Below are 26,476 nucleotides of genomic sequence, written 5' to 3'. Positions count from 1 at the left end.
TGTCCGCGGTGGCGGCTCTGGCGCGGGACGTGGACTCCACTTAAACAATGTTTTTTCCCGCCTCCTTAATCGCCCCCGTGGCCTCCTAACCACAACCACCCTCCATATCAACCCCACTGAACCAAGGGGTAGCACCGGACTGAGGGGCAGATCCTGGCTGGCGGGCGGTTCTGGCAGATCCTGGCTGGCGGGCGGCTCTGGCAGATCCTGGCTGGCTGGCTCTGGCAGCTCCATGCTGGCTGGCTCTGGCAGATCCTGGCTGGCTGGCGGCTCTGGCAGCTCCTGGCTGGCTGGCGGCTCTGGCAGCTCCTGGCTGGCTGGCGGCTCTGGCAGCTCCTGGCTGGCTGGCGGCTCTGGCAGCTCCTGGCTGGCTGGCGGCTCTGGCTGCTCCTGTCTGGCGGACGGCTCTGGCTGCTCCTGTCTGGCGGACGGCTCTAGCAGCTCGGGACAGACGGGCAGCTCTGACGGCTCGGGACAGACGGACAGCTCTGACGGCTCGGGACAGACGGGCAGCTCTGACGGCTCGGGACAGACGGGCGGCTCAGATGACGCTGGGCAGGCAGGCAATTCAGACAGCGCTGGGCAGGCAGGCATCTCAGACAGCGCTGGGCAGGCAGGCAGTTCAGACAGCGCTGGGCAGGCAGGCAGTTCAGACAGCGCTGGGCAGGCAGGCAGTTCAGAGAGCGCTGGGCAGGCAGGCAGTTCAGACAGCGCTGGACAGGCAGGTACACCTGTAGGGAGGAGACGGAGAGACAGCCTGGTGCGGGGGGCTGCCACCGGAGGACTGGTATGTGGAGGTGGCACCGGATATACCGGACCGTGAAGGAGTACACTCGCTCTTGAGCACCGAGCCTTCCCAACCTTACCAGGTTGAATGGTCCCCGTAGCCCTGCCAGTGCGGCGAGGTGGAATAGCCCGCACTGGGCTATGCTGGCAAACCGGGGACACCATTTGTAAGGCTGGTGCCATGTACGCCGGCCCGAGGAGACGCACTGGAGACCAGATGCGTTGGGCCGGCTTCATGACACCCGGCTCGATGCTCAACCTAGCCCTACCAGTGCGGCGAGGTGGAATAGCCCGCACTGGGCTAAGCACGCGTACTGGGGACACCGTGCGCTCCACCGCATAACACGGTGTCTGACCAGTACGACGCCCTCTCACTCCACGGTAAGCACGGGGAGTTGGCTCAGGTCTCCTACCCGGCTTTGCCACACTCCGCGTGTGCCCCCCCCCCCCCTCCCAACTGCGTCGCCGCGCAGCCTCCTCATACCAGCGCCTCTCTGCCTTCGCTGCCTCCAACTCCGCCTTGGGACGGCGATATTCCCCTGGCTGAGCCCAGGGTCCATTGCCGTCCAGGATCTCCTCCCAAGTCCAGGAGTCCTGTGTCTGTTTCTGCTGCTGCTGTCGCTGCCCTTTTCCACTCCGCTTGGTCCTTTGGTGGTGGGTGTTTCTGTAACGATAGTCATTTTCTTCCTCCTCCTCGGACGAGGAGAGGCGAGACGGATCGGACCAACACGCAGAGTGGTTAGTTTCCATAGTGATTTAATATATAACAAAAACAATATGCGATACAAAATAACTACCGTGACAGTCCCGTGTGGCGAAACACTGACACAAGAACAAACACCCACAAAACACATGTGAAACCCCGGCTGCCTAAGTGTGATTCTCAATCAGGGACAACGATTGACAGCTCAATCAGGGACAACGATTGACAGCCTCTGATTGAGAATCATACCAGGCCAAACACACAAAATCCCAACATAAAAATCACACATCGACAACCCACCCAACTCACGCCCTGACCATACTAAATAAATACAAAAACAAGGGAAAACAGGTCAGGAACGTGACACCAACATGGGCTAGCCCAGCACAGGCACGCCCACACGGATCCCAACACAGACTAGCCCACACCAAGCCCAGCACGGACTAGCCCACACGAAGTCCAGCATGGGCTAGGCCATACCAAGTCCAGCTACTTCATAATGTAGAGGCAGGTGCTTATTAGAATATTTGTGGGTATTGGTTTGCACACAGGTCTTTTTGTGCAGACTAGTCTAGACTAGACGTAACATAGTAAACGAAAACCCGGGACGCTGAAATTAGTGTGATATTACATTTGGTATGGTTACATCAGACAGAAAGTTACTTAACCCATTTAGAAATGTCAAGACCCCTTAAGGTAATAAAAATATATATATTATTTTTGGGGGGGATAAAACATTGAATTTGGCATTACTGCTATTAGCCAATAGAAATGCATTGAATAACAGATTCACTACATGGAACAACAGACAGTCAAACAAAAGTGTTCTGAAGTGTTTGTTCTATAGCTGAAAGATAAGAAAGATCAGGAAACACAAAAATATATATTTTTACATGTATTTATCCCCTTATTTTATCCCCTTATCTCCATATATACTTACATTCGGTTTTTTTAACTGGTACCAACCTTCAGACCCTACAGACAGAAGTTGGCAAAAGAGGTTGCACCAACGTCAGAGGAGGCTTGTGAGGCTTGTGAGGCTTAGAGCAAAACTGTCACGTTCCTGACCGGTTTTCTGTTATTTTGTATGTGTTTGACGGTCAGGGCGTGAGTTTGGGTGGATAGTCTATGTTATGTGTTTCTATGTTGGTTATAGGGTGACCTGATATGGCTCTCAATTAGAGGCAGGTGGTTTTCATTTCCTCTAATTGAGAGCCATATTAAGGTAGGTGTTTTCACATTGATTGTTGTGGGTGGTTGTCTCCTGTGTCAGTGTCTGTGTATGTTACGCCACACGGGACTGTTTTCGGTTTTGTTTGTTCGTTCGTTTTATGTAGTCATTTTTCCTGTTCATGCGTTCTTCGTGTTTCATGTAAGTTCGTCGTCCAGGTCTGTCTACATCGTTTTATTGTTTTGTAATTATTCAAGTGTTCGTCGTGTTTTCTGTTTTGTTTATTAAATATCATGTCTTATCACAACGCTGCGTCTTGGTTCAATCCATGCTCCTCCTCTTCGGATGAAGAGGAAGAGGAAAGCCGTTACAAAAACGGAGAACACCATCGTGTTCGTGAGAGTGTCATCTTTCAATAGATGATAGGTTGGATACTACATACGATTCTGTGAGAAGACAGATTTTCGGGATGTCTCATGGTCTGACAAACACCGCTCGAGCTCTGCCACCATTCACCGCAGATGCGGCAGGGCGACATTGGCGGATGCGGTGGGTTGAGATGCAGCCCATGCAAAACAAAACTGATATCTCTAGCTTAAACAGACTGATTTTGACGCAGATGTTTTTATTATGTTAATTAGATTTTAGCGGGGTGCGACCATTGTAGGCTAAGGGTTAAAGGAATAATCCACCCTAGACATGAAATATGACTTGATACATCATTATGATAAAGTTATAATTACGGGAGATTACCTGTACTCCAGACAATAGATGGTATGGGCATACTTGTCTCCAGTATATCATCATGACAAAGTATATATTTTGTTCAAATGTCCTCAAAGTTCACAGTGCGCTGCCAGATTAATATCCTTTCTTTAACTACCATGGCGCAAAGCGGTTTTCTCCTCTTGTCTCCCTGCTTGCAGACTCGCAGGGGCCTTGTGCGTTGCCATAGCAACCTGACTCACAAAGCTTTGAGCTAGAAACGCAATCTTTACAGGTTGAAAATTGTGAGATTGTAACTCCTAAATGGATACTGCAGTTTGTTTCAGGGATTTTACAACTAGCTAACTACTTCACATGCAGATATTGACTGGTATTATTGTGTGTAGCTAAGTTTTCTAGCTTGCTGCACTACCTAGCTAGACAGACAGCCTTTCTAGAGAGACCATTGCATTGTGGGTATTGTATTTGACTTGAACTCTGCAGATTTTCACAACAATTTTCACGTTGCTTCCTAACTTGGTCTAGCAACCCAAAGATTGTGTGTTTGAATCTCATCACAGATACATTTTGCATTTGAGCTAATTAGCTACTTTGCAACTACTTAGCATGCTAGCTAACCCTTCCCCTAACCCTAACCTTAACCCTTTATTTTAACTCCTAACCTTAACCTTAACCCCTAACCCCTAGCCTAGCTAACGTTAGACGCCTAGCTAACGTTAGACGCCTAGCTAATGTTAGCCATAACACATTGGAATTTGTACCATATCATATGTAGCCTGTATTTTTGTTGACTATGTTACGTCTACCCCTGAGTCCAGGTTGTTTTGTGCAACCATTACTGAGTGTTGTTCCAGTTTAAAACTTCTTATGGCTGAGATCCCGCTAACAGGATCGATATGACAACAGCCAGTGAAAGTGCAGGGCGCCAAATCAAACAACAGAAATCTCCTAATTAAAATTCCTCAAACATACAAGTATTTTACACCATTTTAAAGATACACTTCTTGTTAATCCCACCACAGTGTCCGATTTCAAAAAGGCTTTACGGCGAAAGCACCACAAACGATTATGTTAGGTGAGTGCCTATTCACAGAAAAACAGCCATTTTTCCAGCCAAAGAGAGGAGTCACAAAAAGCAGAAATAGAGATACAATTAATCACTAACCTTTGATGATCTTCATCAGATGACACTCATAGGACTTCATGTTACACAATACATGTATGTTTTGTTCGATAAAGTTCATATTTATATCAAACAATCTCAGTATACATTGGCACGTTATGTTCAGTAGTTCCAAAAACATCCGGTGATTTTGCAGAGAGCCACATCAATTTACAGAAATACTCATCATAAATGTTGATTACAATACAAGTGTTATACATGGAACTTTAGATAAACTTCTCCTTAATGCAACCGCTGTGTCAGATTTCAAAAAAGCTTTACCGAAAAAGCAAACCATGCTATAATCTGAGTACGGCCTTCAGAGACCAAAACAAGCCAAACAGATATCCGCCATGTTGTGTAGTCAACAGAAGTCAGAAATAGCATTATAAATATTCACTTACCTTTGATGATCTTCATCAGAATGCACTCCCAGGAATCTCAGTTCCACAATAAATGTTTTATTTGTTTGATAAAGTTCATCATTTATGTCCAAATACCTCCTTTTGTTAGCGCGTTTGGTAAACAAATCCAAACTCACGACGCGCGTGCAAGTCCAGCGGAAAGTACGGACGAAAAGTCCAAAAAGTTATATTACAGGTCGTAAAAACATGTCAAACGAAGTATAGAATCAATCTTTAGGATGTTTTTAACATAAATCTTCAATAATGTTCCAACCGGAGAATTCTTTTGTCTGTAGAAATGCAATGGAACAGAGCTCGCTTTCACGTGAACGAGCGTGTCCAGCTCGTGGCTCTCTGGCAGACCTCTGACTCATTCCCCTCTCATTTGCACCCACTTCACAGTAGAAGCATCAAACAATGTTCGAAAGACTGTTGACATCTAGTGGAAGCCTTAGGAAGTGCAATATGACCAATATCCCACTGTATCTTCAATAGGGAATGAGTTGAAAACCTACAAACCTCAGATGTCCCACTTCCTGGTTGGATTTTTCTCAGGTTTTTGCCTGCCATATGAGTTCTGTTATATTCACAGACATAATTCAAACAGTTTTAGAAACTTCAGAGTGTTTTCTATCCAAATATACTAATAATATGCATATCTTAGCTTCTGGGACTGAGTAGCAGGCCGTTTACTCTGGGCACCTCTGGACACCTTATTCATCCAAGCTACTCAATACTACCCCCAGCCTGTTCTATTATGTCATGCCAAAAAAGGTACCATGTTACTTGTTGATGTCTTAAAAAAACGTAGGTATGTGACATAATTAGAAACGTACATTTCTCAAATAATAAATATATATTGTTTTACTGTGGTGTTATATTAACCTATTAGCCTGTTTGTAGGCTAGCTTGTGCTACAGCTAGCATCCCATGTAGATAGCAAATATCAGAGGAGGCATTTTTTATGAGTACACATGACAACATAGTTAACTGCCACGGATCTCCGGTTTAAAGCACACTGTTGGTTGGTTGTACAGTGACCAAGAGACTGAAAAACAGCTTCAATCTCCAGGCCATCAGACTGTTAAACAGTCACCACTTGCCGGGCCTCTGCCCAGTACCCTGCCCTGAACCTTAGAAACTGTCACTAGCCAGCTACCACCCGGTACTCTACACTGCACCTTAGAGACTGCTGCCCTATGAACATAGTAATTGAACACTGGTCACTTTAATTATGCTTACAAACTGTTTTACCCACTTTACATGTATATGCTGTATTGTACTCATGGCTCATCCTATATAACGACTATTTCTATTCACATGCAAAACCACACCATTCACACATACTGACATACAGTTGAAGTCGGAAGTTTACATACACCTTAGCAAAATACATTTAAACTCATTTTTTCACAATTCCTGACTTTTAATCCTAGTAAAAATTCCCTGTTTTAGGTCAGTTAGGATCCCCAATTTATTTTAAGAATGTGAAATGTGAGAATAATAGTAGAGAGAATTATTTATCTCAGCTTTTATTTATTTCACCACATTCCCAGTGGGTCAGAAGTTTACATACACTCAATTAGTATTTGGTAGCATTGCCTTTAAATTGTTTAACTTGGGTCAAACGTTTCAGGTAGCCTTCCACAAGCTTCCCACAATACGTTGGGTGCATTTTGTCCCATTCCTCCTGACAGAGCTGGTGTAACTGAGTCAGGTTTGTAGGCCTCCTTGCTCGCACACGCTTTTTCAGTTCTGCCCACACATTGTCTATAGGATGAGGTCAGGGCTTTGTGATGGCCACTCCAATACCTTGACTTTGTTGTCCTTAAGCCATTTTGCCACAACTTTGGAAGTATGCTTTGGGTCATTGTCCATTTGGAAGACCCATTGCAACCAAGCTTTAACTTCCTGACTGATGTCTTGAGATGTAGCTTCAATATATCCACCTAATTTTCCATCCTCATGATGCCATCTATTTGTGAAGTGCACCAGTCCCTCCTGCAGCAAAGCACCACCACAACATGATGCTGCCACCCCCATGCTTCACGGTTGAGATGATGTTCTTCGGCTTGCAAGCCTCCCCCTTTTTCCTCCAAACATAACGATGGTCATTATGGCCAAACAGTTCTATTTTGTTTCATCAGACCAGAGGACATTTCTCCAAAAAGTACAATCTTTGTGCAGTTGCAAACCGTAGACTGGCTTTTTTATGGCGGTTTTGGAGCAGTGGCTTCTTCCTTGTTGAGCGGCCTTTCAAATTATGTCGACATAGGACTCGTTTTACTGTCGATATAGATACTTTTGTACCTGTTTCCTCCAGCATCTTCACAGGGTCCTTTGCTGTTGTTCTGGGATTGATTTGCACTTTTCGCACCAAAGTACGTTCATCTCTAGGAGACAGAACGCGTCTCCTTCCTGATCGGTATGACGGCTGCATGGTCCCATGGTGTTTATACTTGCGTACTATTGTTTGTACAGATGAACGTGGTACCTTCAGGCGTTTGGAAATTGCTCCCAAGGATGAACCAGACTTGTGGAGGTCTACAATTTTTTTCTGAGGCTTTGGCAGATTTCTTTTGATTTTCCCATGATGTCAAGAAAAGAGGCACTGAGTTTGAAGGTAGGCCTTGAAATACATCCACAGGTACACCTCAAATTGACTCAAATTATGTCAATCAGCCTATCAGAAGCTTCTAAAGCCATGACATACTTTTCTGGAATTTTCCAAGCTGTTTAAAGGCACAGTCAACTTCGTGTATGTAAACTTCGGACCCACTGGAATTGTGATACAGTGAATTAAAGTGAAATAATCTGTCTGTAAACAATTGTTGGAAAAATTACTTGTGTCATGCACAAAGTAGATGTCCTAACCGACTTGCCAAAACTTTAGTTTGTTAACAATACATTTGTGGAGTGGTTGAAAAACTAGTTTTAATGACTCCAACCTAAGTGTATGTGTCACGTTCTGACCTTAGTTCCTTTTTGATGTCTTTATTTTGGTTTGGTCAGGGCGTGAGTTGGGGTGGGCATTCTATGTTCTATATTCTATGTTTTGTTCTATGTGTTGTATTTCTGTGTTTGGCCTAGTATGGTTCCCAATCAGAGGCAGCTGTCAATCGTTGTCTCTGATTGAGAATCATACTTAGGTAGCCTGTTCCCACCTGTGGTTGTGGGTAGTTGTTTCCTGTTTTTGTGTTTGTTTCACCATTCAGGACTGTTTTGATTTTTGTTGTCATTCACTTTGTTATTTTTGTCTTTTTCCCGTGTTCAGTTAATAAATTTAACATGGACACTTATCACGCTGCATTTTGGTCCAATCCTTCATATTCCTCATTGGAAGAAGAAGAAAATCGTTACAGTATGTAAACCTCCGACTTCAACTGTATATTTTATTTATATTCCGGACTCAGGTCCAGAAAGCTTATTTAATGCAATTCTATACATTTTTCTATGGGGTTTTGTACTGTGTATTGATATACTTTATTTTTGACATAGCTCATTCTAATATTTCTACTACTGTGCATTGCATTTCTTAATTTCTTTCTTATTACATTTTTGATTATGTGTGTATTATTTTGCATTGCTCTGTATTACTGCACTGTTGAAGATAAAAACAAAAGCATTTGGCTGTACCTGCAATAACATCTGCAAATCAGTGTACACGACCAATAGACATTGATTTGAGTATAGTGCTCTAGCTCCAGAACAGCGGGACATTTTTTTGACCACTATGCCGAGCCATACAAACACCATTTTCACATCATACAACCAGATAACATGACCGCATACAGCAGGTAATAACACACAACAATGAAAATGATAAAATGTATGCATTGAGTTAAATTGTAAAAAAAATAATTCCTAATAAATAATAAAGAAACTGATTAGTTGGCATAGGGCCAATACCATGAGCTCATATTGAGGCCCAATAAAGGCAAACCATCCAAAGGGTGGGCTTATTTCAGGCCACGTGCGAGCTGCCTTCACCAGAAATGAGCTGCCCACTCTGGACCAATGCCTTGGGGCCAATATGGAGTCGATTAGCAAAGTCGCATTGCCCTGATGTGGGCAGCCTATATTCTACATTTTAGTCATTTAGCAGACGTTCTTAGCCAGAGCGACTTACAGTAGTGAATGCATAAATGTTTCATACTAGAATCAAACCCACAACCCTAGCATTGCAAGTGCCATGATTTATCAACTGAGCCTACATGGGGCCAATATTTTAGCTTGCATTGGACCCACATTGTGCCAATGTGGGCATGTTTGCTGGGTACATACCTGTGTTCCTCTCTGATCGAGGGATGATGCTGACTGTGGAAGACTTGGACTTTGGAGTTTTAAAAGAAAGAACAACATAATCTTGATTATCCATGCACACATGTATTTAAACTTCGTAAATTATTCAAATCAATTGATTAAGGGGTTTTAGGTTGAAATCTTAGACCTTAGGATACTTGAGCATGTCATACATGCATGTTTGTATTCTTATCAAAGTTCTTCACTGTTTGGTTGTCAGTCTCTTCACAGACACATCCCATACAAAGCACCCAGGATAGAGGGGCTCAGTGAATGAGGTCTGGACTTTGTTGATTTGGGTCAGAGTTCCTACACTGTGGTCCAGGTACACCACTAATGCTATTGAGGAGCAGGGGACAGATGGGCCTAAGGTAGTAGTCTTCGTATTATTGTGCCAGAAAGCCCAGCCACTGGCATGACTCTCCAATGACCCAGAATGATTCAGACAGACCCTCTACACAGCACCTGGGGGTGAGTGGTAAATCTGTGTGGGTGACGAGGAACATATTTGGCCATACATCTCCAAGTCACCTTTCTGTCCCCCTCAGACAGATGCATGTTTTTATTAGTGACACCTCTAGCACTGAGATGCAGGGCCTTAGACTGCTGCGCCACTCGGGAGCCCATGGGTTGGGGGAAATTGTTTGGTCCCCACAAAGAGAGTAAAACAAACGTGTGTGTATGCTATAAATACCAGAGATGCCAGGCCAATGTGAGTGCTGCTAGCCTCTGCCTTACCTCCTACACACACACTCTGCGGCTTCCTGGTCTTGGGTTCAGTCATTGTCTTGATAGAATCAATAGATGTTTCCATTTTGGTGCTCACACTTCCAGAATGACTGAGCAGCAGAGTATCAGCAATAGGTTTTGTTTCTCTAGAAGTGTTGGTGTTTATAAGAGGGGATATTTCATGGTTCAGTGTGTGCTCTGTGCCTTTGGGTGGTGTTAGATAGAGGCCGAGGAAGATATCTGGCCCAATCCCAAATAGATCCCCAGACCCTATGCACTTGTAGCCTATCAGAGGGCAAGTTGGAACTATTACCAAATTGCTTACACCTGTCAAATCCTCAGATCTTTACAAGTGCATAGGGTGTAGGGTCTATGGGTCGATTTGGGATTGGACCAGAGAGTCACTGACATGCTCACTGATGGGTATTCAAATCTTACTCTACCCAAATTTGCTTGTGTAATTTTATATACGTGTGTGTGTGTGTGTGTGTGTGTGTGTGTGTGTGTGTGTGTGTGTGTGTGTGTGTGTGTGTGTGTGTGTGTGTGTGTGTGTGCAGTGAGTGACTCATAAACTCATCTCCTCTCCTAATCAGAATAACCTAAAACCTTTCTGTGTTTTTTACAGGTTCCTTCCATCCACTAAGCAGTTTGATACTAGGTCACATGAACCATGACTCCCACTGGGCACTGGAGAGCACTTGGCGCAGGGTGATAAAGAAGGCTATAGTCACTATGTCTGGCACATGCTCACACACACATCCTCACTCAAATGGGAATAAGCACACACACACATACGCATGTACAGATTTTAGACTGCACATACACACACACACTCGCTGATAGTCTGTCTGAGTTGGGCATGACTCACCTCCTCTCTACCTGGAGTACTGCCAACCCTCTCCAGCCTCTCCCCCCTTCATCTGTGTGAGCCCTTCAATTCACTCTAGCACCACCATAGAGCATTTCAATAATTACAATTAACTTTAATCACTAGTCTAACGCTTAGGTGTAGGGACTGCAGCATGTTACTTAACACTTAATACATTGATTTATTGCATTGAGCCTGCTGTGAATGGGCTTTCTATGGTGAGTGAAAAAAAATGCATTCAGGTTTTTTCAGCATAGACCTACATCTCAAAAACAATGGTTGAGAGAGGTTAGCTTTATAATGACAAGCGCAAATTCTCCTCGCAGTGCTGAAATCTGAGAAGTATAGCATCTGAGGCATCAGCTGTGGTCTCAACATAATGACAGAATTAGAGGAAATTGGGGAAATTATACATTCCTATCATAGAAGAGCAGTAAATCAGAGAGGATCCACTCAAAGGACTATCCTCTCTTTCTCTTGCTGTCTTCATTTCTCTCTCGTTCTCTCTCTCTCGCCTTCCCTCCCTCTCTCCCTAATCCATATTGGCCTCCAGAGACACATGTTTCGAGACTCCTACACATCGCCCCACCCTCGTCACCACCACTATACATCCACCTCCACAATCAGTGTGTGGACAAACCCAGAATAACAATGTGATCTTATTTTACCTCTTAAAGGCACAGGGCCATTGCGTCAGGAGCTGCTATTTCAGCTTTCTCTCTGAATGTTTTCAACATAGGTAGATGTATTCTTCTCTTCTGGTAGGCGTGGTCAGTGTTATACTGCTTTAAAAGGGAAGTGAATGTGAAAGGCTTGCTATTTATGTGGTTGGGGCTAGTACTTTTGTTAGGTACAGTGACTTCTGATTGCACAACATATCAAAGCAAATCTTTAAAATTATATATCATAGTGCCACAAAATCCCATTGTCCATTGCTGTCCTATTTTAGCAGAGGTATTGCTTTGCTCTGCTTGTCAGTTTTGGGCTTGGCAAGGGTGCTCAGAACCAGGGCAGACATCTGTGTTGTTTTTCCTAACCACCGTGCTGCTACATCTGCATTGCTTGCGGTTTGGGGTTTTAGGCTGGGTTTCTGTATAGCACTTTGTGACATCTGATGATGTAAAAAGGGCTTCATAAATACATTTAATGGATTGTTTTGTGGGATAATCATATGAGATAAACAACATGCCATGGCAGCCAAGGCTGAACACATCTAGGCTCACACTGCCTCTGAAATGCTGCATCCATAGAATAGCAATCAACATCTAACAGAGAGCCCACTGCCAGGGCACAGCAATATCTGCTGCAGTCAATGAACCTCTGTGGAAGCACTGGTCCAGCCAGCACTATGAGAAGGCAGGTGCCATCCGGCCATCAAAACATGCACTTACAGCGTCCCCCTCTGTCTGATTGTATGTTAGCGCAGCTTTACTTGAATTAAATAATATGTTGACCTCATCTGCATTACATAGGCTACCATTAATTGAGGTTGCACAGACACACATACTAGACAAGTTTAAATGTGCACGTTTTTTTGGCATTCCTTACTCTTCTCTCACATAATTTGAATTATTAGTAATGGTTTGAGGCCCTGAGTGAATAATGGGACATTGTAAACCGGAGAAAGGGAGAGAGAGAGAGAGATGGCGGTGGCCCGCACATCTGTCATCCAGTTGGGTGGAAAGGATGGCTTTTTGCTTAGAGAGAATATGAGGAGGCGGTGAGGCAGTCAGCGCTGGGTGGAAAACTGTGGTAACGAACAGGAAGCCGCAGAGCGTTTGTGTGTAGGAGGTAAGGCAGAGGATAGCAGCACTCACGTTGGCCTGTTAGCTCTGGTATTTATAGCCTGGCTGTGGTCGGCACCAATATGCTCCTCTGTCTTGTCTAGTGCAAGAACAGCAACATCAGAGGGGCTGCAAAAATGTAAATCTGTTCAGACCGGTCTGGTGTATAGGAATTTTGAATGGAAAACCTTTGGTATGTATACTTAATGTAGCCTATGTACAGTAGTTTTGGTTGATCAGAAAACATCCCAATCCAGACACCAGCGCAGCGAATTTGGGAGTACAGTGGCCATTTGCTGCCATTGAAAACGATGCAGATGTCCTATATTGGGTTAATAATCTTTGCACGAACTCTGCAAGTGTCAGTCCAAATCTTTCACCAAGTGTAGTCGGAATATCATGAAATAATACCACACATGAAAATACAGTATACCTAGCCTACCCACACTTGTTTTATTTTATTTGGCCTCCCTGTCCACTACGATGCTTTACCGCCGTCAGGTGGACTGCGCAAAAACTACTCGCGGCATGCACACCGTTCTTACTTTACCTCAGTGATGCGCACGCCCCTTTTGCTATTTATTCATGACTCACGCAGATGCTCATATATTGGAGCCATTTTGACATCTTTCTCAGACGACTCCAAACCACACAAAGGTAACTGTTTACTCAACCAATTCTAATCATTACCGGGTAAATGTACCACAATGCCTTTTAATTTCTTATGGAAAATAATTGACTTTGACCATTTACTTTCTAATCAACGTTCGCTTTGCGATTTGGCAAGCAAACGTGTTCATGTCGGTGAAGGAATTGAAGCGATTATAACGTTAAAGAGCTAGCGTTAGCCATGATTATTCCTTAGGCCCCCGTCATGTGTAACTTTACTCGGTATGCAACGTTATTCTATTTCTAGTGCCAATGTTTACATGTTTTTTCACGTTATTTGCCGTTACAACTGGGTTGTATTTCTAAGCCAAATTCGGTCTAGTAACTTGCTAACAACGTCGTTGGTAACGTTATTTACCTACAAAATGGCCGTCCGCTAATGCACGTTTCACTAGTTAACATTAACCGTTAATTAACTAAAGTAGCTAGATATCTTTTGGACGTCGGCGTGGCAACATGTTATTTTACTGCCGCTGTTTAGTTAACGTAAACGAATTACCAGATAATACGCTAGCTGACGTTGCAGGTTAGTCCAAATCTGGGCCAGGTCGTGTTTACTGTGTGGATTGAAATGGCTAATGTGACTCGTTTATCGTTAGTTCGCCTGCTAACGCGTAGCTAGTTTGCAATCCTTTGTGTGCTGCCTGTTTTTTGGCTAGCGCCTCTCTAGCTAACATCAGCTCAAGGTTATGGTGGGTACTTGCCTGTTTGGTTAGTCGCCATGGTTGATAATTTTACCACAGATTCCCAGGTAACTAGTTAATTTAGCTAACGTTAGTAAATTGGCCTGCTAAATTATAGCGAGTGCATGACGTTAGGTAACTTTATTGCACTGGTTAAAACACGGCTGCTGCACGCATTTGAAAACTAATGGTGGAAGAAAATTGCCTTATCGCCTAAAATGTATGGCTTCATAGCAATTAGCGCTTCTGGTGCCATCCTTATGTGAAATTGTTTTTCTCACAATTGTTTTTCCTTCAGTTCTTAAAACAGTGAATGTCTTCTAAACAGTATGTGTAGGCCAGGCGCTTATAATTTTTTTTTATCTCTAGATAATAAAGATGTCTGACGAAGGAAAGCTTTTTGTTGGAGGATTGTGTTTTGACACGGATGAAACTTCACTGGAAGAGGCGTTTTCCAAGTATGGCAACATTGCTAAAGGTATGTTGCATCTCCAGGACCCGGTTAGCAGTTTGGCAATGTTGCTTGTGTCGCCTCAAGTGGGCTTCGGCCATATGGGTGGTTGATTTTATTTTTATTTTTTTAATTCCCCCCGCAGTTGATGTTGTAAGAGACCGAGAGACTCGGAGGTCCAGGGGGTTCGGCTTTGTGACTTTTGAAAACCCTGAAGATGCCAAAGACGCAATGGCTGCAATGAATGGCAAGGTGAGGGGATTCTTTCCACGGACACATGCAGATCTTCGACTGATATAAATCACTGGTATTAACTTCTACCCCCCCTCCTTCAGTCTGTTGATGGCAGGATGATCCGTGTGGATGAAGCTGGCAAGTCGGGAGGAAGATCTGACCGTGGTGGTGGCTTCAGGGGGGGTTCTGGTGGCTTCAGGGGGGGTTCTGGTGGCTTCAGAGGAGGCAGAGGAAGAGGTGGGCATGGTTATTTAGGAGGAGCTAAGGGCTGGCATTGCGAAGTGGTTAGCTTCCGTTTGCTCTAAGTCACACCCCTCTTTTTATTTTACCTTGCTCCAAACTGAAGGGCCTTTGACTGAAATGTTCTTATTTTTGACGTAGGTGGTGGCTATGGTGGTGGAGACAGAAGCTATGGTGGAGACAGAAGCTATGGTGGTGACAGAAGCTATGGTGGAGGAGACAGAAGCTATGGGGGAGAGAGAAGCTATGGAGGTGACAGAAGCTATGGTGGTGGAGGAGACAGAAGCTATGGTGGTAGCTACAGGAGTGGTGGAGGATACTCCTCTGGGGGTGGCAGCGGAGGTTACAGAGAGGCCAGGTAAGACTTAATTTAATGTTTTTATTTTCTCTAACGTGTTGACTTTCAAGTGATCGGTCAGCTGGTTTTAGTAACATTAATAGGCTTTTAGCTTCATATGTTGTCTTTCTAGGATAATCATGTACTTTTCCTTGGTTTCCGTTAACCAGCATTCATATGTGCACATTTTTAGGAGTGGTGGTGAAAGTGGTTATGGTGGCCGCTCTGGGGGATCCTACAGAGACAGCTATGACAGCTATGGTACGTTTGATGTAGCCTGATGTTGGTATGGACTAGAAATGTTTAGTACGGACTGGACATGATTGCATAGACTCCCAGAATGGCCCTGTAAGACTTGTTGCTCAGTATCCGAAAGCCTGTGCCCTCTTGGATTAGCATGTTAAAATACCCAGGTCTGCTCAAAAATCCAGCTCTGCCACCCACCCAGAAGCAGAAAGACATTTCAATATTTTTTTCCACTGAGTCAGTTTTCTTTTGAAGAGGCATAAGTTCACATCCAATGCCCCTTGCCCTGATGCTTTACTGTTGCAATGAGAACCTTATGAGAACTGTGGCACAAAATATGAATAGGTTCTAGTCTACTGTGTGAGAAATGTCCGAATGCTGCAGTGCCTTTACACTTGTGGCTTCTTCTTGTCCTCAGCTACACACGAGTAAAAACAAAAACAAACTTCCTGATTGCAAGATCGTCCCTTCGCTGGCTGTTTTTTAAAAGATGCGCTCTTCGAAGACACTTTTTTTCTTCTGTTTGTGATATCTGGTTCTAGTGTTTTCTTTAACAATCTTGGCAGTATCTTTAGATTTTTTTGTGTTGTGTTCTACAGGATCTGTCATGGCAGTAATCCTGTAGCGTTTAATTTAATTATTGTAAGCCTTGACGCTCACTAAGGATCTTAATACCTTAAGTTCAGTATGCCCTTCTGGTGTTGCAGGAAGGGTCGACACAGGGAGAATCAAATTTGATAATTAATGGCTTTATTTGCAATGAAACCTGTTTCCACCGTTGACTCGTTATCTGTTCAACACAGCCTGATAGCTTCTACGACAAATTCAGTCTTGACCATGTTCCTGCTCAATCGGAAGACTCAAATATCAGTAGTAAAATGTTTCCATTTAAGCTTATTTTCACTGCCGTTGTGAATTCTGGACTTAAAAAAAAATCTGTGAAATTTACACTAGAAGCTTGACAAGCTGTGGTGTGCTCCTTCAGTTCTGTAATGCATTCCTTTAGTGTAACAAGGTAGGAATGCAGTGGGAGCACTGGTTTCCAGCAGACCACCTTGATATTGCTAAAGATTTGTAAATACTCAGTATCCAAAGAGTGAATGACTTTGACTGGCGAAAAGATTTCATTGAAAGGTATACTAGGTGTTTGCAGCCTTCTGCAGTTGGCCTAAGGTACTTTGCTCTTCTCAAACGTGCATAATGATGGACTCAACATTCACGATCACTCAATGTTACTACAAGGATATGTGCTCTCTGTTCTGTGTACAAACACCCCTACTTTTTTTGTATATCCTGGCTTCATGAAGCCTATTAAACAATCCGTTGAAAATGCTCTGATTTCTTGTGCCTTCAAAGAACTTAAGCCTGTTCACACTAAGCCAGCTGAATGTTATGCAATGCGAGTCTGGTAGGGAGAGATGTCGTAAGTGGGTTGAGAGAAATGATAGCATAGTCTCAGCTGGAAAGGGTATTCTGAAAGGTGGGATCTCATTTTGGAAGGGTGGCTGAATTAATACTCAGAAGATGCTAAAAGATCTAACCTGAAGCTAGTCATTGTGCGGGGTTGGGGGGCCTGGGTGTGTTGCAAGCAGAATAGAAATGAAATGTCATCCTGGTGCTGGCACTGGTTCTTTTATAATGCTTCATTGCGCCCAAGAGCTCTACTATCGTTTTGGAACTCAACAAAGTCCTTGGAGAATGAAGTGTTGTGCCTACCGACACGTGAATCCGCTCTGGTGAATGCTGCTCTTGGCTAGTTCATAAGTGGAAATAGGCCAGTAATGTGAGGTAAAGACTTTTGCTCTCCTGTTCGCATCCCTCAAAGTTCTCATTTTGATGTCCATCTTAACTGCCTTCAACTTTACCCAACTACCGCTGTCACTTCCTCAGGCCCTAGCCGTTACTGTTCAGAACCCTGAGTTGCATGAGTACGTCCAGTAGCGTATCCTGTTTTTTTTGTTGAATTTTCACCCTGTCCCCATAGACCATTGGGACTACTAGACTCTGAAAATGACCATTGAGCTTTTGAAAATTCCATAAGTTGTCATGGCTCAAGTATCCCTAGTGTAAAACAAGATTCTCCCAGTTTTGATCTGTGAAACTACAAGTACTGTTCTCCCAGTGATTGCAAAAGATGTCTTCATCTTAAAGGTAGACTCAGCAAAATGATGTTGTCACAAGCAGAAGTGCAGACATTGATTGGGACGCAAGAGACTACTTGGTCACACAATATCTGTGCACAGGTTCGCTTCACAGCGTTTTAGCCAGGGCACCAAAACAGTGAAGTTGTTGCGCCTTGTGCTTCAATGCGTCTAGTAGTTGTGGAAATTGACCCACTATGCTGTTCACTTTCTGCATGTGAGTCATATCGCTGAATCTACCTAAATTCTAGACAGCTATCACCTTTCTACTTTTACTTGTCAAGTTTATCACTATGTAATTTGTTTTGTGTAAACATCTTAACGTTCAATCAACTTTGATAGGATAAACACTGTCTAATGCTGGAAGTTGATGCTGTTTAGCACATCTGTAGTTCATGTTGATCATGATAAGCAAATGCATGTCATATTCTTGCCCTCAAAAGCTGTACTCAACTAATTAGTCTTTTTACTCGATCAGGTTAAACTAAGCGTTGGATGTGAAAGCCTGCTTTAACACGGGGTTGGACTTCGACGCTGACTGTTTCGTTCCAGTGCTTCCTTGGAGGTGGGTATTTTCTCATGGGCCCTGTTTGCGGTCCCCTTAAATGATATATTCACTGATCTGACACATTTTATTGTCGAAGGCAGTGTTGTGGAGCCCTGCTTTTTACCTGTCCTCTAGTCAGATAAGATCAGGTATCACTCAAGGAAGGGTTAATATTTACAGTATACAACCAGTGCATGTTTTAAATTGGCTTGGAAGGCTACGGTCCCACTCAAATACATGAACACTGAAATCGTATACGACCTACATTGTCTGTTTGTCTATCAATGGTACAAGTCAACTTTTGGACGTGTTCAGAAGAGTTGCATCCGTCAAAGGATGGACAGGTTTTTTTTTTGTCAATCCCAGTGTCTACGACCTTGTGGGAACTCCCTACAGAATATGCTTACACCAATCCAATGCTTTTAAATGTGGGGAGAAGTACACACTTGGTGAGAATTGGGGATGCATGCTGTTCTGACTATTAACAGTAGCGTATGGTACAACTGACTTGAGTGCACTGCTAGAATTGTAAACTCATCTGTCATTTTACTGTATTTCTTCTGACTAATTGTAACTTTATTCCAGGTTCACCACAGGATGGTTTGCCCTGAAACGGCTCCTTGGAAAATCGTCACCAGGAGATATCTTTAAGACTGAACTAGAGATGTGCTGCTGAACTGGACTTGTCGTTTAGTCAAGACCTGCCTTGGAATGGGAGTGCATATCTGAACCAGGTTTTATATATCCATGATGTTTACCAAACTGGTTGTCATTCTGGCGTGCCAATGCAGCACCTGTATTACCAGTATACACTTTATTTTTTATTTGTATTTTTTTCTGAAGTACTCAAATGAACGTCTTGGAAATGGAGTGGATTAAATCTATTTTTCATATCTCTTGCACATTTTATAGGACATTCTTGTAATGTCTATTTTAGTTGTAGTACAGTGCACCCAAGAACATATATTTCTGATGGTAAATAGACTTTTCATTCAGGACTACTCATTGGAGTCGGTGCATGTATTGATCCAAATATGGGCAAATGTACAGACAGCTGGCTGTAGTTGAACCTCCAACGTAACAAATTTACTTTTATTTATTTTATCTGAAAAATGTACTTAAAAATAAAATCTGAAATGCTATTCCTTGAGCCGTGGAGGGTTTTATCTGCTTAATATTCATAAGTTGGGCGTAACTGCAAGGGACGCATCAATACATATACCGGGAGGCCCCGCATCTCATTCATTCCCATCTGCTGCAGGTCGGTCGCAAGAGATTCTCTGTTTTGTCGGAGGTAAGCTATTGTAATAACCGTTTTCATAAATGTTTGTGTTCGTAAACGTATTTTATTTAATTCGGGACAGGAGCTACCAAGATTGTGGCAGGCTAAATGAGTGTGACATCACCCAAGGAGGAGTCTGAAGGTGGCTCAAGATGCAGCTAACTAGCGAGCAGGTAGCCAACGATAACATCCTCATGATACTAAATTGTGTTCGATGTCTGAATTAATGGACAATTATATTGTGGTGTGCAGAACAGACCAACGTTCTTGCATTCGCCATAATGCCTATGCCCACATTTTACTATACAAGCGAGCGTGCTCAGTAACGTTATTCGATGCAATGACGCAGTGATAGCTGGCTAGTCGGGGGCCATTAGCACTATCATAAATGGCGCCGTTGTGGTTGTTGGACAATGTTGAACAAAGGGAGGTGCACATCTAGGCCTGGGACATGAGGGGGCGGGGAAGACGATGTCGCTTACTGATTTGTACTAAAAACGGAACTGAATCGCTCGCACGCACTCATCTGCTTGTGGAGCGAGGACCGCTTTTTGTTGCGAAAACGCAAATTTCAATGGCTAGCTACGGTAGCGTTATATTGGTAAAGAGGACGAGAAGGCAGCGCTAGCTACCAGGGGGCAGGATGGTCTTGGGCCTTTATGAGCTAAGCCCCCCCCATACGCATTTGTTCTTCACTCGCTGGCACTTGACTGGTTTTTATTAAACTTGCTAGGTTACTTTCATTTTGGTAATACAACATACTTGGCATTGAGTAGAATCAAGCCAAACAACTGTTAAAAATAATTTTGTTATTGCGTGTGTAAATGCACCATTGCAAGAATAGAACATGAACAGAGGGTTGCATCCAATAATAACCTGCTATCCAGTGGCGTAGGCACTGCCAGGCCCACCTAATCAGATTTAGCTAAACAAAAATCTCAGCCTCCAGCCCGGCTGCTAACAGTTCATTGCAAATAAATCATTGCAACCATAATAAACATGTTATTTCTTCCCTTCTGCAGTGGTGAAAAGGAAGGATGTCTGACGAGGGGAAGCTTTTTGTGGGTGGCCTCAGCTTTGACACTAATGAACAGTCATTAGAAGATGTATTCTCCAAATATGGGCAAATATCTGAAGGTAAGCAACTAACTGTTGGATATTGGGTGCAATGTAAAAAAATATATATATATTAAAAAAAAAAAAAAAATGTATCTGGTGGTCCACTATTTGAACATGCTTTGAATGATACACGTCTTGCAAGGTTGCCTTGTGTCTCTATAGTCTTTAAATAAAATGTCTGTCTAGTTGTTGTAATTAAAGACAGAGAAACTCAGAGGTCCAGGGGCTTTGGTTTCGTCACCTTCGAGAACCCAGATGAGGCCAAGGATGCTATGCTGGCCATGAACGGCAAGGTGACAATTAAACCTAAACTCCGCCCTGAAACACAACTCTGTTTTGACTGTGCAATGACGATATTAATGTTGTATTCTATATTTTATCTCTCCCAACCTTTTCTGTGTCAGTCTCTTGATGGCAGACAGATCCGTGTCGACCAGGCTGGCAAATCTGGCGGTGGTGGCAGGTCCGGAGGCGGATTCCGAGGGGGCTCTTCAGGCGGCAGAGGAGGTGGAGGAGGATACTTCCGTGGAGGCAGAGGTGGTGGTGGTGGAAGAGGTGGGCGTGGCTTCTCACGAGGCAAGTTTGTTGTTTTCTATCCTACAGCATCCTGACTTTGAGTGTTCCTCCCTCGTTTGCCTTGGAGTGACTGACACCCCAGTCCCAACCCTACAAAGATGTCCTCACACCTGCGCTAGCCTGGGATTCTGTGGCTTGCAGAACTAACCAGAAGTAGTCAGTGCGTATGCGTGCACCCCGTGCTCTGACCCTCCCTTCTGGTCCCTCATTCTTAATAACCACTCCTACGTTCCCATGTCTTTTTGTTTTGCAGTGACTGTTGCTGTTGACTAGTAGCTGTAGAGGTTTGATTGAGACATCTGTTGGGCTACTGATAGCATGCCCAAACTGAAGAGTGGTGTTCGATATTCTCTTATCAACACATTTAACCATAAGATGAGTGCATGGCTGCTTTTAGCATTCCTTTGAGTCAGCTGTTAACCACAAGTTATATTACAGGTGGTGGAGACCGGGGATATGGTGGTGGACGTTACGACAACAGAAGTGGAGGCTCATACGGATCAGAAAGAGGCTACTACAACAAAGACAGGTGAATAGTGATACCACCTCAGCTACATAAAGTCACATTTGCATATGTATAGCTACTATATGTTAGGCAATTGATAGAATTTGGGAAGACAAAGGAAAGCTGAAGGGTATAGATCCTATAGGTAAATCACAATGCATTTTAAGAAGCTATGTGCCCATTTTGACAGTAGGCAAGCACTTTTAGGAAGACCATTTTGAATTTAATGTTAATCAACTTGCTTCTGCTCATCCAATTCTTGTTTACTGATGTACATTTCTTCTTCTGTCCACAGAGCGCAAGGAGGAGGATATGGAGATCGTTCAGGAGGTTCGTACAGAGACAGCTACGATAGCTATGGTGAGGCTTCTTATAAGCTTACACAAGTGTAGAGAGTCAGGATAGGCAGCCAATCTGGTGCCTGGACAGCAACATCCCTGAAAGCTACCATAGATTTGGAATCGGCCAATCAACACCAGAGCCGAGGCAGGTTCTTGCCCTGTATAGCAGCTGGATGGGCTCCTCTCAGAGCGGGTTTGCCCCCTATGGTCTTGGACCAACTGATGGATGAAAAGATCAGTGAAATTAGTCATTTTCTCAATGCATGAGGCCTTTAGTCATGTGTAATGGAGAAATGGGTTCCCTATTCCCATTCTTTCCTGACCATATTGAGAAATACACCCTCCCAAGTTACACTTTTGGTGTTTCACAATATGTGGTACATAATTCATCTTCAAGAATAAAGAGAAGTTGCAAATGAACCTAGTGGTGGACACTAGGTATTTCCTACAAACGAATGCCCTACCAGGTTAGTATTGGAAAATAGGAGTCATTTGGTGTTAACGGTATGTGGTATAGGAAAGACTCAATATACCACTTCAGCTCAGCATCCATTCCTTTTTAGGGAGCATCAGTAGAAGAGAGGGTCTGCAGATGGGCCTTAGTGTACTTGTTTCCCTCCTTGTTGGAGAACCTGGGACCTCGTCATTAACCACTGGGCTTTCTCTTTGAACAGGCGGTGCTGTTGTCAGTGGCGCACAGTGAGGCTGACTCCTGTAGTTGAAATATGTTGAACTGAAGAAACAATATGTTGAAGGCCCAGTTTAGCACTGCAGAAAGCCAAGGTAGGCTGACCTCGGTCTGCAACTGTCTTGGCGTGAGCTGTCCTACAGGGGTCATAGCATTAGCTCTCTACTTCCTGCTTTTCTTGTCATAAGCTTTTTCTCTCTGTCTTGTAGCAGCTTTTTTGTAGAGGTGTATTTTCCTTTGCTTTTTTGCCTTGCAGTACAAGGATCTGCACACACTCACAATGGAGCCAGGTACCTTTCTTGTTGACGTCATTTGCATATAGTAGTAGCAGGATTGCCTTGTCTGTCTGCTCTGTAGTTTTGTTGTTGAAAGTTTTCTATCCATGGAATAAGCCGGCGTAATATTGCTTTCATCGAGCGGAGTTTGACTGCGCTTGCTAAATGGAAACAAAAAGGTTCTCAATCAGATGGCCTGCCTTCAGATAGAGTATTTGTCACAGAAAATGTAATTCACTCCAGCATAATTTGCTACCACCTCTAAGTATCTTCAAAAGGAATTAACGTTCAGTAGCAGCAGGGCCCCTTTCGAGAGATGAGCCCCCTACCATCCACAGAATCAAGGTAACCTGTGTGTCTTTCCAACTTCTCTGCAGGTGACGAGGGTGGCTGGTAGGACAGTGGCGTCCGGCGGCCCCATCCCGATGACGGCGGGCCTGGCCTGGTCCTAGCCCAGCGCCTGCTGCTCCGCGACACTTTAAATCTTCTTCTGAAACCCACCATGTAGATAAGAGCAGTCCTGGATAAGTGCGGGGAGGGCTGGCTTGCACTCCGAGCCACCCACCACCGGTCTGTTCCAAGTTTTTGTTTTTTACTTTCTGATCCTCCTTATTTGTTATTGAAAACCGCAGAGAACGAAATTTTCATTTACAGTTTTTGTGGGGAGCTCGAAAGAGCAAGGCTCATGTGCTGTAGGCCTTTGCCTCACTTTGGGCTGTGCACGGAAGAGGCACAAGCTGAGAGACAGGGAATGTATCTTGGATAGAGAATGGTAATGCTGTTGTAGTTTCAAAGCTCTGCTCTGTAACAAAGTACGAAAATGCTTGCACTTATTTTGGTTGATTTGATTGTGACTGCTTTGCCACCCATTAATGGTGATGAGTCTGAATGAGGGAAATGTACACAAAGGTCCGAAACCTTCCATCACTACCATCATGTTTGCACTGTTCTACCTGACAGAGGGAGGGATGGTGGAGACGTTCTCTAGTCCACTGGGCTTGTTAGGATCGCTGTGGGTTCCGGTAAATGAAGAGGGTCTGCTCAATTGTTTTCTGGATCACTGATCTGTTTGACTGACCTATCTATGGCAGGTTCTTGTCTAATTTATTTTGGTTTCTACTGAGAACGGTTTTTATTTTATTAGCTGCACATTTTGAATAAGGAGCTGTCACATGACAGTTGAGTACACAGCGGTGAATTAATGTGAAGCGGGCCAGTGCTTGAAGGTAACTACTACTTATGAGCTCTTTTCAACAAACCTACTTTTTATGAGGGTACAAATGGAGTGATTTCACAACTGTTCTCGTCATAGCATCAGATTGGTTTTGTATTTGATTTTTTTTTAAGCATTCTGTATCTTCATGGTTGTATTTTTCCTAAATAAAAAAACCTTTACAAATCTCTGGTGCTGGTTTTGATATAGGCCACATTACATAGGCATATCCATATTCTTTTCTCAGTTGCATGTGTTTCAAAAAGAGGTGACGTGATAGATATACATTTATGAGATGATATTGAAAGGAGTACCTGGGTAGAAATGATATTGTCTAAGGTACAGTCACACCTGCTAATGAATATAAATATAAGTCATGCTGGCTATTGGAACAGCCCCACATGATATCATTATTTTCTGGAAAGTCTGGTAATAAGTTGTGGATGAAACTACAGCTATAGGGTTCATAGGCCATGCCAGTATAAAACAATTCCAGCAGGGGGCTCTCTAAGGAGTATCCCGTCTACCCGTGGTCCGATCAAACCAATGACTCGCCAGTATTCAACAGATCTAGAGGACTGGCATGGCAGGACTGATATAATGTCTCAAAATGATGTAGGGTAGGGAGGGAGGGATGCTTTGCTATCATGCTGCATTAAACAATGGAACTACATAAAAACGCCAATTCATTACAGCCGGAAGTGACTTTTCATAGCAGTTTAGGAGAGCATTTTCTCTAACCCTTTTCCTAACCTTATTAATCTATTTATCCCAACTTTAACCTAATTATCCTAACCAGTTTTTAGGGAATCTCATATTTGACCTTCAGGTGTTTTCATCTCTTCTATTTGTCACAATATTAGTCATCTCAATAGTAGTCATCATGAGACATTCTTTCCTGTTGCCCTCCAAATACATTCCAGACTGTTTTAATGTATTTTACATGGACAGTATGTTATCCAGATGTGCACAAGGGGGCAGTCCTGTCTCAAAGATCTTTGGTGTGTTCAATGTATTTTACTATATATTTTCAATTTACTGCTCAATGAAATGAACCGTTTACCAGAACTATGATTGTTGCCTTACTGGTGAAGGGACAACTTGATAAAAGCACATCTTATCAGTTTGCGCAGATATTCACAAAATACATGTGTCCAATAACATCACCCTACTCTACTGTTTAATCCCACAGTAAATAATTGAAGATTTAAAACTGCTGCAGCACAGAACAGGACTTGAAAGCATTGTTTGACAGATGGAAATTCAGAGGTTTCAATTGTTACTGCATGTAGGAGCATAGATGGCTAATTTCCTGCAATTCTACACGTTTTTCCATGATTTATGTCTCATATTTTTTATTTTTTTATTTCACCTTTATTTAACCAGGTTGGCTAGTTGAGAACAAGTTCTCATTTGCAACTGCAACCTGGCCAAGATAAAGCATAGCAATTCGACACATACAACAACACAGAGTTACACATGGAATAAATAAAACATACAGTCAATAATACAGTAGAACAAAGAAAACAAAAAGTCTATATACAGTGAGTGCAAATTAGGTTTATGATTTATAATTAATGTCTGATATAAAAACACTCAACAAAGAGCTGCAGTTAATATCAGAATTGGTAGCAAGGTACAAGTTAGTCCTAAATATTTCAAAAACTAAAAGCATTGTATTTGGGACAAATCATTGGAAAAATATTGTAATGAATAATGTGAAAATTGAGCAAGTTGAGGTGACTTAACTGCTTGGAGTAACCCTGAATTGTAAACTGTCATGGTCAAAACATGTTAATACAGCATGTGGCTAAAATGGGGAGAAGTCTGTCCATAATAAAGCACTGCTCTGCCTTCTTAACAACACTATTAACAAGGTAGGTCCTACAGGCCCTAGTTTTGTCGCACCTGGACTACTGTTCAGTCGTGTGGTCAGGTGCCACAAAGAGGGACTTAGGAAAATTGCAATTGGCTCAGAACAGGGCAGCACGACTGGCCCTTAAATGTACATGGAGAGCTAACATGAATGAATAATATGCATATCAATCTCTCATGGCTCAAAGTGGAGAAGAGATTGACGTCATCACTACTTGTTTTTGTAAGAAGTGTTGACATGCTGAATGCACTGAGCTGTCTGTTTAAACTACTAGCACACAGCTCGGACACACATGCATACCCCACAAGACATGCCACCTGAGGTCTCTTCACAGTCTCAAAGTACAGAACAGACTATGGGAGGCGCACAGTACTACATAGAGCCATGACTACATGGAACTCTATTCCACATCAGGTAA

General features: G+C 43.3%; 2 protein-coding genes across 7 annotated transcripts; both read left to right on the top strand.

Annotated features, from left to right (window-relative positions):
- The first annotated feature begins 13,188 nt into the window (after positions 1-13,188).
- Positions 13,189-19,325, top strand: LOC120053795 (cold-inducible RNA-binding protein B-like). 3 transcript variants are annotated; one of them, XR_005477536.1, is made up of 8 exons: positions 13,189-13,292; positions 14,357-14,465; positions 14,584-14,690; positions 14,774-14,909; positions 15,054-15,270; positions 15,443-15,510; positions 18,115-18,201; positions 18,769-19,325. XR_005477536.1 is itself a non-coding variant. In XM_039001051.1 (7 exons), exons 2-7 carry the CDS (start codon positions 14,366-14,368, stop codon positions 15,925-15,927), a joined length of 642 nt encoding a protein of 213 aa, XP_038856979.1. In that variant the 5' UTR covers positions 13,189-13,292; positions 14,357-14,365; the 3' UTR covers positions 15,928-16,828. The 3 variants fall into 3 exon arrangements, 2 of the variants coding, with proteins under 2 accessions (XP_038856979.1, XP_038856978.1); XM_039001051.1 differs by lacking the exons at positions 18,115-18,201; positions 18,769-19,325 and adding an exon at positions 15,914-16,828; XM_039001050.1 differs by lacking the exons at positions 18,115-18,201; positions 18,769-19,325 and having other exon boundaries at positions 15,443-15,907.
- A 37-nt stretch (positions 19,326-19,362) lies between these two features.
- On the top strand, positions 19,363-24,364 carry LOC120053797 (cold-inducible RNA-binding protein B-like). Of its 4 annotated transcripts, none has more exons than XR_005477537.1 (8): positions 19,363-19,477; positions 20,488-20,602; positions 20,771-20,877; positions 20,989-21,139; positions 21,599-21,689; positions 21,961-22,025; positions 22,681-22,789; positions 23,347-24,364. XR_005477537.1 is itself a non-coding variant. In XM_039001052.1 (7 exons), the coding sequence occupies exons 2-7, from the start codon at positions 20,503-20,505 to the stop codon at positions 23,364-23,366; spliced, it is 534 nt and encodes a 177-aa protein (XP_038856980.1). In that variant the 5' UTR covers positions 19,363-19,477; positions 20,488-20,502; the 3' UTR covers positions 23,367-24,364. The 4 variants fall into 4 exon arrangements, 1 of the variants encoding a protein (XP_038856980.1); XR_005477538.1 differs by lacking the exon at positions 19,363-19,477 and adding an exon at positions 19,496-19,638; XR_005477539.1 differs by lacking the exon at positions 19,363-19,477 and adding an exon at positions 19,705-20,213.
- The last annotated feature ends 2,112 nt before the right edge of the window (positions 24,365-26,476 follow it).

Source organism: Salvelinus namaycush, chromosome 9 (assembly GCF_016432855.1).
Source record: "Salvelinus namaycush isolate Seneca chromosome 9, SaNama_1.0, whole genome shotgun sequence".
NCBI lineage: Eukaryota > Metazoa > Chordata > Actinopteri > Salmoniformes > Salmonidae > Salvelinus > Salvelinus namaycush.
The sequence above is the reverse complement of the archived record's forward strand: the minus strand, read 5'-3'. Positions and strand labels throughout refer to the sequence as shown.

Excerpts from the sequence above, each read along its gene's own strand:
- LOC120053795 (XM_039001050.1), top strand. The coding sequence starts at position 14,366 with ATGTCTGACGAAGGAAAGCTTTTTGTTGGAGGATTGTGTTTTGACACG. Across the intron at positions 14,691-14,773 it reads TGGCTGCAATGAATGGCAAG|TCTGTTGATGGCAGGATGAT; the intron begins GTGAGGGGATTC and ends CCCCTCCTTCAG. Across the intron at positions 14,910-15,053 it reads CAGAGGAGGCAGAGGAAGAG|GTGGTGGCTATGGTGGTGGA; the intron begins GTGGGCATGGTT and ends TTTTTGACGTAG.
- LOC120053797 (XM_039001052.1), top strand. The coding sequence starts at position 20,503 with ATGTCTGACGAGGGGAAGCTTTTTGTGGGTGGCCTCAGCTTTGACACT. Across the intron at positions 20,603-20,770 it reads ATATGGGCAAATATCTGAAG|TTGTTGTAATTAAAGACAGA; the intron begins GTAAGCAACTAA and ends ATGTCTGTCTAG. Across the intron at positions 20,878-20,988 it reads TGCTGGCCATGAACGGCAAG|TCTCTTGATGGCAGACAGAT; the intron begins GTGACAATTAAA and ends TTTCTGTGTCAG.